The 10,352-nt window shown below is 37.9% G+C and overlaps 1 protein-coding gene across 1 annotated transcript in view; it reads left to right on the forward strand.

Moving 5' to 3' along the window:
- The first annotated feature begins 1,672 nt into the window (after positions 1-1,672).
- TRPA1 (transient receptor potential cation channel, subfamily A, member 1) overlaps positions 1,673-10,352 on the forward strand; it is a 45,092-nt gene continuing 36,412 nt past the window's right edge. Inside the window, exons 1-7 of the mRNA XM_009335074.1 lie at positions 1,673-1,723; positions 2,785-2,947; positions 4,191-4,366; positions 6,164-6,271; positions 6,692-6,800; positions 7,159-7,304; positions 8,777-8,913. Of these exons, the coding sequence (XP_009333349.1) occupies positions 1,703-1,723; positions 2,785-2,947; positions 4,191-4,366; positions 6,164-6,271; positions 6,692-6,800; positions 7,159-7,304; positions 8,777-8,913 (860 nt within the window). The 5' untranslated portion in view covers positions 1,673-1,702. The remainder of the gene's footprint in view (positions 1,724-2,784; positions 2,948-4,190; positions 4,367-6,163; positions 6,272-6,691; positions 6,801-7,158; positions 7,305-8,776; positions 8,914-10,352) is intronic.

Here is a 10,352-nt window from a genome sequence, read left to right on the forward strand (position 1 = left end):
GTCGGGGGGAGAAGCCAGCCGTCTCCAGCTCCTACCAGGGCGTCGTCTGCGAGGCGGATGCCGCCTCCGTCGCCTCGCAGGATGTCTTCAAGGTGCGTGCGGAGGGGCGCGGAGGAGGTGGGGGTCCCGAGGGCTGGGTGGTGGCCGTGTGTGTGAGGGGACCGCCTCGGGCAGCCCAGCTGCTTGAGGCACCGAGGCCGGCGTGAGACAAGATGGTGCCCAAGACTGGGAATCGTGTGAGGGCGTTGGGGCAAGGAGGGGTGAAGGTGGAGAGTGAGGTGGGTGAGGGTGAGGTGGGGGCTCCGGAGGCAGCTGTGCAGGCTTGGTGTTGGTTACGTCCCAGAGACCCTTTCCTGCAGGAGGCCCTTTCCCCTCACTTGTCAGCGGAGCCATGAGGGAAGAGCTGTGAGGGGTGGGAGACAGGCTGGGAGCTACCCTGGCCATGGGGCCTAAAGGCACAGGAGACTGTGGCGTTGGGTGGCCCAGTCTGGACCGGGGCAAGCCGGAACACAGGAGGGGAGCAGGTGAAGGAGGACGTGGGGTGGCAGGGGCAGGTGGTGGGCGGCAGGTGGCTGACACAGGGCTCACATCCCCCCTGGGCACGGCTCCCCAGAAAGAGTCCCCCTCTTAGAGGGAGGTCCACAGGTCATGATGGGAATGAGTAGACCATCTAGCAAAAATGTCCCAAAAGGACAGTTTAGAAGCGCTGGAACTGTTATGAAGGGAAAGGGAACCCATGGCACAACCTACAAATGCAAAATTGCTGCCAGGAAGGATATAACCTCTTCCCTTTTTCATAGAGAGTAGGACAATATTTATATTGCTGCTAGGGAGACCTAGACAGAACGTTAGGGAAGCCTTTTTTAACGGTAAGAATAATTCAGCAGAGGAAGAGGTTGCTTACGGGGCAAATGACTTGGGTAACTTTGGAGATTTTTAATAGCAGGCTAAACAAATTTGACAAAGTATATGGATGGGTTTAAAGATCATTTCCAGACTTGTTTTCTGTGTGCTAGCTGTAGTCCTGAGCAACACCTCTTCAGCATAACACGGCTTGTCACTCTGGCGGGTGACTTGCCACTACAGAGGTGTTCAGGCAAAGTGCAAAGGAGCTGCTGTCATTTAAAATAGCTTGCTTTGCTGTTTTGAACCAACCAAAATACTGAGAACACCTAACTGATTTCTTCCTTTCCTATTTTGTTAATGAAACACTGCAGTATTGGCTGAAACATCTTATTTTTGTTGATAGAAATTATCATCGTGCCAAATTTGGGCACATTTTATCTTACATTGACAAAAAATTCCAATGTAAAGAGTGGCAAAAAGTGGTCTAAATCAATTGAAAGATTTGAAATTCATTACCATTAAAATTAAGTTAGAATATTAGAAGGAATAGAAGATACCGGGCTCTATAATAAGGTTTTGTTAAATAGCTTTTTGATGTGTATAAAATGTATACATATTTGTGTAACTGACCTCTTATTTTTATGACAGTTGAGCCATCTTAAATACACTTTCCACAATGATGTGACCTGTTTTCTATTAGCTTTTGCTAATTGCACTTTTGAAGCAGATTTTACCCCTGTATTTGGCCCCAATCTTCTAAACCTTTAAACACATTTGTAACATTATTCACATGAGTAACCTCACTGAGGTCAATGGGACTATTAAGCTGAAAGAAGTTAAACACGTGCTTAAGTGTATGAATGGGCTGCCCCGTAATGTGTATTTGCTTAACGACAGCAAAAATTGTTGAGTCTTTGTGGCTCAGGGGACCCTGGAGAGCAAAATTTTCCTTTTCTTTTGCAGCTGAGGAGGGAACAGTGATTTTAGGGGATTTCCTTTTTTTAACCTTTGCTTGCTTACACATCTTTGGGAAGGTTTGCATTACTTTTGATAGGCATTTTTCTCTTTTTTTTCCCTCCCAATTTGTTGAATTGGTTTTCTTTTTTATTCCCTTTTAATTTTTTAATAACTTGTTTTTAAATTCCTGCCCATTCTACTGCCAGAATTTTTTTCAATCACTTTTCTTCATATACAAGTATGGGTTTTGAAACACTCTTAACAAAAATACTTGAAGAACATCATAAAGTAAGAATCAGCAGGGTTTCCATAGTGCGCTTTGGTTGCAAAGCACAGTACCAGGGAGGCATCAAGGTGTCAGAGGGCTGAGCTGTCGGAGACGGTTTTGTTGTATTACACTGTGAAGATGCTCGGTTGTTTCAGACTGAGATAGTAGCCCATGGGATGCTCTTAGGATACTGCTGAAATTAAAGAATTTATTGGTTGCTCTGACATAAAGAACATCACAGAAACCCAACAGCTGACCTTGAAAGCCCAGGACATAATACCAGTCTCTGTAGAAAGATCTAGAAAAGGAATTTCTCAAGATTATTAATTTTTCCTCTCTGTTGAATTCATTTGACGTGGCCACAGCTGGAGAGAGTATAAAACAGTAAGTGATGAATTTGCTTGTTTGAGATTTTCCATGGTGGAGGGAGGATCTTGAGCTCACTACAGAAGACAAAATAATATATTCAAGATAATTTCCATTTTTGTTAATTTTGCACTGTTTCTCATCTGGGTCTGATTTTGCAATCAATCAAATCAATCTAAGTTTCACTGTTGACTCAATCTGATCAGGATTTGTGTACTTCTGTATGAAACTAAATAGTTGGGAGACAATTATTGAGTGGTAACATGTCCGCAGTAACACATTATAGCATTGCTAACGTCTTGCCTATTAGAAGAATGAGAAAATGAGAAAATTTGTGTCCAAAATAGGTGATTTCAGATGGAAGTGCCTGTAGGCTACGGAGCTTCATTAAGAAGAATCGTTCTGGGCTTACCAAAGTAGATGAATTAAATGCCACCCCACTGCATCATGCTGCAGAAGGAGGTCAAATAGAATTAATGCAGTTGATCATAGATGATTCTTCCTGTGAAGGTAACACGCATTTTATGAACTATTTTATTTAACAGAATAAAAAAGTTCAATAATCAAAGTGTTTGTTACCCAACTGAAGCAGAACTGGTATGTGTTATCTACATTTATAGATTTAAATATAGTTCAAACTTCTGCCACAGTTTGCGGTGTCTCGGATGTGGTTTGGGTCACCCTTGTTATGTTAGGACTGTTTCCTGTCTAATGCAGTGAATCGATATATCTTATTTTGTTTGGGACTCATACTTACAGTCTTCAGATATAAAAAACAAAACTGCAGTGAAGTTTCCTTATTTATGTGTCTTTTGTTACATTTATAATACTGGAAATGTAAAAGAGAATTGATTTGGTTTCTTACACTTCTCATTCAAGTTGTCATCACAACTTGTTTACTTAATAGTGGGGAAGAATAAACATTTGATGAGATAGGCCATCTAAAGAAATTTAGGGAAGAAGTGTTAAGTAGGACAACATGGGGCCTTGAATGATGGAAAAACACTCTGTGTAAAAGGTGTTGTTCAGTAGTTATTAATAAGCATTGTGAACTACACAGGACTCCACTGATAGACTGTGGGCTACTGAGCAAACATACAGTGGCCCTGAAAAGCTCATTTTTTCACCTAATGATGGCCAATCTAATTTTAGATTTTTCTGGCTGAAATATATTCTTTTTCTTTTCAGTATATAATTTTTGTCTTAATTTTTTAGAATATTTGTTGAGGTTTATTTGCAATTTGGAAGCTCAAACTATATGTGTAGAACAGACCAGTTTTATAACTGGCGTGAATTGATTTACTTCTGTGTTCTTAAGTGAATCAGAATAGATATGGTCTTTAATCTTCTTACAATTTACAAGCACTTATTTATTATCTCTTATTTTGTTCTGTGCAGCCTCTAAAGCAGTAGCTGCAAAGTCAAGTAAGATAGGAAAGAGAAGAGACAAGGAAAGAAGGAAATCAAGTAACTCTTGGAGGGAGAAAAAAGGTATATAATAATGGGCAAGAAATAGACAGGTGTTTTACCCCTCCGATCTCTCTAACCAATACCGTGTATTCAGCACAATATTTAATCCATTTAACACGATGCACTGCGTGACACGCAATCTTTCCCTTTTTCTCCTCAAAGAAATGCAGTAGCACAGACCTAAACCTCCATTGAAGACACTTTTTTTTTTTCAGTGTGATCAGAACATTTGATGGTTTTGCTTTGGTTTTGGCTTTGTTTTGTTTTCTCTCCTTTGACCTAGTATTAAATGTGATGGATTCTTCTGGAAATACCCCACTGCACTGGGCCACAAAGAAAAACCAGGTTGAAAGTGTTAGTTTGCTTCTGAGCAGAGGAGCCAATCCAAACATTCTCAACTCCAATATGATGGCACCTTTGCATATGGCTGTGCAGTCCCTGCATAATGAAATTGTTAAGGTAAGTAAAGTCCACATAAATATACAGACTTGACAAGTAGCTCAACAGCAGCTGCGTGCAGAACACCAAGACCTTGTTTATGGATGCTGCATCTCCTCATATGCTTTGTTTAGCAAGCAGGATATGTAACATATGATGCTTATAGCAATGTTTGTGCCTTCTTAGCACAGCAAGTAAAAAGTAACTTGTTGATTTATATAAATACCGATTTCTGTGCTATGATAGTAGTTGTTATGTTTCATGGAGAGTTCTTTCAAATTTTTCCAAACACAAGGAATTTTCTTTAGAAGGGTTCTTTTTAACACTAAAATTTCATGTAGGCATGTGTTATTTCAAATGTTTATGTTCTGATTTTTTTTTCACAATTGTATAGGGAGTCATAGAAGTATCAAAATTTTCTTGAAACTAATGTATTATTTTTTCTTGTGTATTTTTTTTATGAAAACCAGATTAAAATTAGTCAGAAAACACAGTTCTTAAAACCAACAGTGTAATAATCATTTGAATAATAGCAGAATTAAAGCTGCAATTAAAAATCACAAAAATATATTGTGAAGAAATTACTAAGGTGTCCATTTTGAACCTTGTAAAATAGCAACAGCACTGAGATTTTAAGCAGCATAATTTTTTCATCATTTGTCCAAGTGCAATGAGAAATTTTTCACTCCATATGTGGCATTTGGATAGAGTTTTAGAATTTGTAAAGTTCTTGAATTTACTAGGTGAACACAACCTTAACACCACATTACTTCCTTTTCCCTTTAAAGTTGTCTCTTTTTCTAGTTCATCCAAACAAAAGAAAGAAAAACATATTCCTGTATTCAAGACTTAAAACCCTCTAGAGATTTTCAGTGCTAAAATATTTCACTGTCCTCACATCTTTTACAAAATCTGTATCTATTATGAATTACGAACAATAAAATTTGAAATATAATGACATTTTTAAAATGGGCTTTGTATCAAGTTCCGGGAATGGGTTATTTTACAGCTCTGCTCCTGACTAAATATGTGCTCTCATTTTTTCCCCACTCTGTTGTTTATTCAAACTAATTCTCCTTTGGTTTCTATTGTCAAATTGTCCAAGAGTTATTAAAATGTGCCAGTTCGTCCAGTACAGAAAAATTCAATGAAATTACTGAAAGACAATTAAATAAATATTTAGATAGAGGAATAAATATGTGGTGCGGTATGGTCATTATCATTTCCAGATCCTTTGCTTCTCAAAAAATGCTGGAAGCAGTCACAGAGGTGCTTGGTGATACTGATAGCTCAGTGTTAGCTGTTAACATAGGGGCTGAAGGAGGAGTTCAGGACGGGAAGAGTCCCTGTTTTCATCAAGTCCCGTCTCCCTTGATCTTATGTAACTGTCCAATAATCGAGCAGCATCTGCAACATTGCAACTTTCCAGGGAATACAGAATATTACAAGACGTTATAACAAACTTAAGTTGAAAATCCCCATCTCAATTTGCTACAGAAAAAATTTTCTCCCAGTATTGGGGAAATTGTTAAATAAAACTTTAAGATACTCTGCAACTATGTGCAGTGTTTATCCTAGTTACCCAGCTGTCTGCTGTAAAGAATTCTACTTTTCTTTGTTCTCACCTGCATTTTTCACCTGTATATTTTTACATTCTCCCTCATTTTGTCCCTCCCCTGCCTATGCATTGTGGGCTGTTGGCATGCAAAAAGAATAAGTCGCAAGAGCGTTAGGGGTGATAAACAACCCAAGTAATGGTATAGGCCTTTGTTTTTGTATTTGGCTTATGGTTGACTGAATGTTTTCTTGAACATTTAGATTTTAGTCCAGCATAGCAGTACAGATGTTAATTTGGAAGGTGAAGCAGGGAACACACCTATAATTGTAGCATGTTACAAGGACAATCCTGAAGCACTGACACTCCTGGTAGGTGTAACTATCTATCATCTTTTGACATGATTCTGTTTACCTTGATGCAGTGTTGTTCTGTTCCTGTTTTGTGTCTTTGTTCAATGGAGGAAGGTTAATCATGGACCTAATATTCAAGTTACTTTGCATAGGTTACTAACAAATTTTAATCTTTTAAGAGCATATATAAATATATCTGAGTGGCAAACAGAAAAAATGTAAACTAATTTTGAAGGTCATCAGAAAACAAAATGAAGCACATGTATGTATAGATGTATGGATGTAACATGCAAAAGATGTTTGTATATAAACTTCACCATGCATATACAACATAAAAAAAGGAGACAGCTACCCAGGAGACTATACCTGTAATAGTATGTTCATTAGTCAGAATTTTCTGTATGTCATTAAGCTATATCCAGGCATTATTTTTTTCAGATTGAAAATGGAGGGAAAATATGTAAACCAAATAAAACGGGATGCATGCCTATCCATGCAGCTGCATTTTCAGGTGCAAAAACATGTATGGAAATTCTTTTAAAAAAAGGTAAATACATTGTTCCCAAGCAGTCAGTAAGATTTATTATTTATAGTAGCATTACCAATTTACTGCTTTAATTTTCAAAGAACTGTGCAAAAGAGCACTTATAACTGTGATTTAACTTACAAGAAGTTAATGCAATTATTCCTGTGGGCAATTCATGCTAGTGACTTTTGTTGGATTGCAGCAGCAGCTTAACTGCTTTCCTAAATATGTACCCATCCATTGTTTAATGATATATGTGAAAGGTTCATATTTTGAGGGGGAGAATATTATTCCACAGTTAATATACTTGTTTTGAAAGCCTTGATAGCTTCTGTTACCTTTCTCGCTTAAAAAAATTCCATTTATTTTCATTTCTCAGGTGAAGAATTGGGTCACTCTGCTAAAACCCACATCAATTTTACCAATAATGGAAAGTGCAGTCCACTTCATTTGGCAGTTCAAAGCGGGGACCTTGAAATGATTAAAATGTGCATTGAATTTGGAGCCCAAATTGATCTAAAACAGGTAAAACTTCGAATGGAGCAAAATATAATTTTGATAAAACGTAGATATCTCTGAATCTCTAAGTGGTATGAAAAAAAGATGAGCAGATAATCATTGCTCATTGTCTCTTCCAATGCAAAACCTAGGGAGCAGCAAATGAAAACAAATCTCCAGTTCAAATCAGGCAAAATGGCAGGCTTCTTTACACAAGTTACATAGGATGTTGTGGCTATGAAAAGTTTGCATGGATTCAAAATGCGTTTGGGCAGATCCATAGCAGAAAAATCAGTCCTTGGCTACTGAATACAATGACATCCCCTCTGGCTTAGGAAGTCCTTGAGTCATAAACAGATGGAGTCTGGGAGAGCACTCTGGAGAATGGTATGGCCTTCTTCACAAACTCTTTACTATGCTATTGTCCGTTCTCGGAAATGGGATCTTCGATCTGGCCCTTTCTCATCATTTATCCTCAGCCTTGCCCTGGCCTTTACAGTATCTTCTTTGTAAGCAAGCACAAATTTGTGATACTACTGCTGCCACCATGATACTGTTGGTGTAAGGGCCTGCGCCCAGCTTCATGACGAATAAATGTTTCTGAAGATATCTGTCATTAATCAAATTGTTTGCAAGGCTCAGATCAACTCATGAGAGCAAAGATAAACATGGTTTAGCCTTCTTTTATTGGTTTGATTCTTTGAACACACAGCTTTTGAAGGAGATGATTTATGCTCCTGATTTTGTGATGGGTAGGACTGTTTTGAGAATGCTTATGGCATTGTGGAAAAGCCCATTCCAATGCACTCACTGAAATGTTCCTGTTCTAAAAAGGAGAAAGTCAAAACCCTCAGGCATGTATCAAAGCTAGTCTGTCCCATCTAGCTAAATGAAATCCTGCTTTGGCAAATCTTGTTCTAATAATTTATTTATTGCTTAATAATTTCATGACTGTCTAGCCTATGATAGTGTAATAACATATTAGATCAAGTTATTTTTAACCTGCAGAAAATTTTATTGAAGAACGACATCTAAGGAAGATTCCATTTAAGGAAGTCAAAAACATCTTAAAATAATGGATTTTCTGTATTATATAGGGACATTTGTTTGCTTGTTCATTTGTACCGTCTACCTATGTTTTTCTGTAGTTTTCCTTTGCTTCATCTCTTGTATTAAAGGGTGCTGTGTGTGTCTGTTTATTAATTCAACTACAAAAAATTGTTAAGAGTGAAATTATCTTCTATCTTAGGGATTTGACATAGAATTATGAGAAACTTTGTAGTGATCCTTTAAAACTATCTCTTTAGTCTTTTCTGGTCTTTAAGATCTCTTTAGAGTTCCACTACTTTAGTTAAAGACTAAAGTTTCATTACTTACATAGAAATTTAGGTATTTAGGAATTACGAATCCTGGGCTAGATCATTAGTGTGTTTAATAGGTTGGAGGTTAGGTTGTTGGGGTTTAAATATTTAAATGTTGCTTTATTTTCCCATTTGTAGAATGAAAAATGCACAGCACTTCATTTTGCTGCCACTCAAGGAGCAACTGAGATTGTAAAGTTAATGATGTCATCCTATGCTGGTGAGGAATCCATTATTGATGCTGTAGATGGGAATAAGGAAACACTGCTACACAGGTAGGAGGCTACTCTGCCAGACTTCACTATAAATATTCTTAGTTATTCTCAGCATCCAATTATATTTTATATAGTATACTTCGGAACACCCTTCCACGTGGGTTGGAACTTCTCCATGGGATGGGGGATGGTTTTAGTACAATATGAAAGAGTCAGTAATTTGGTCAGAATGTTGAAAGATTTTGGTGCTGATATCAAAATCAAAACAGTTCCAGTTACCTTGGAACCATGTCAAGGAATGGTTACTAACAGTTTGTATTGAAAATTTACTCCAGTAAAGTAGTGGGTGAACAAGTTGATGGAATTCTTAATAGCTTCTGAGGTTGTGAAACAAATGCCCTCATCTACTGGGGTTATGTTCTCCAGAAAATGAAAGAAAAATAATATGAACAGTTAAAAAAAAAATATTTTTTCCCCCTAAAAAATTATCTTATACCTGATCAGCTACAAGTAGATGTTGGTACACTTCTCTATGACTACAAAGTTGCAGATGGCATTTGTGTATGTAGTAATCCTCTAGACTTCTAGTCTTTCACAGTCCATTTGAAACCAGAGCACTAGACTGTGGAGAAGTTTCGTCACTCATCTGTAGCAGAAAGACACTTAGTTAAATGTGCTGGCTACCAACTCTATGGAAGATAGTATATTTCCCCATCTGTATATTTTTGCAAGAAAGATATGTCTCACTGCATTTAAGTGTAATAACTTTACAGTGTTATTCTACAAGGATTTTTACAGCACGAAATAATTGGTAGACAGTTAGAGACAGTAGAGATGATTATTCTTTGGGCACAGTATAAAGTGGAGTGATTCAAAGATAATTGAAGAATTTAAAAGGGGAGTGTGTTGTAAAGTTAAGATAAGGTTTGGTACACTTGGAAATGCTACCATGATAGAACACTACTGAAGACAAAGTGATGACAGAACGCCAAAGAAAATTGTGCAGACACAACGTACTACTTAATAGATAACTGGCTGTCATATTGTCCTGGTTTCGGCAGGGATAGAGTTAATTTCCTTCCTAGTAGCTGGTACAGTGCTGTGTTTTGGATTTAGGATGAGAACAATGTTGATAACACATGGATGTTTTAGTTGTTGCTAAGCAGTGCTTACAGTAGTCAAGGACTTTTTAGTTTCCCATGCTCTACCAACTGAGAAGGCTGCAGGTGCACAAGAAGCTGGGAGGGGGCACAGCCAGGACAGCTGACCCAAACTCGCCCAAGGGATATTCCATACCATGGGACGTCATGCTCAGTACATAAACTGGGGAAAGTTGGCCGGGGGGGCCGCTGCTCGGGGACTGGCTGGGCATCGGTCGGCGGGTGGTGAACAGCTGTACTGTGCATCACTTGCTTTGTGTGTTGTTATTATTATTATTATTATTATTATATTTCAATTATTAAACTGTTTTTATCTCAACCCATGAGTTTTCTCACTTT

Source organism: Pygoscelis adeliae, unplaced genomic scaffold, assembly GCF_000699105.1.
Source record: "Pygoscelis adeliae isolate BGI_AS28 unplaced genomic scaffold, ASM69910v1 Scaffold101, whole genome shotgun sequence".
In the NCBI taxonomy this organism is placed as follows: Eukaryota; Metazoa; Chordata; class Aves; order Sphenisciformes; family Spheniscidae; genus Pygoscelis; species Pygoscelis adeliae.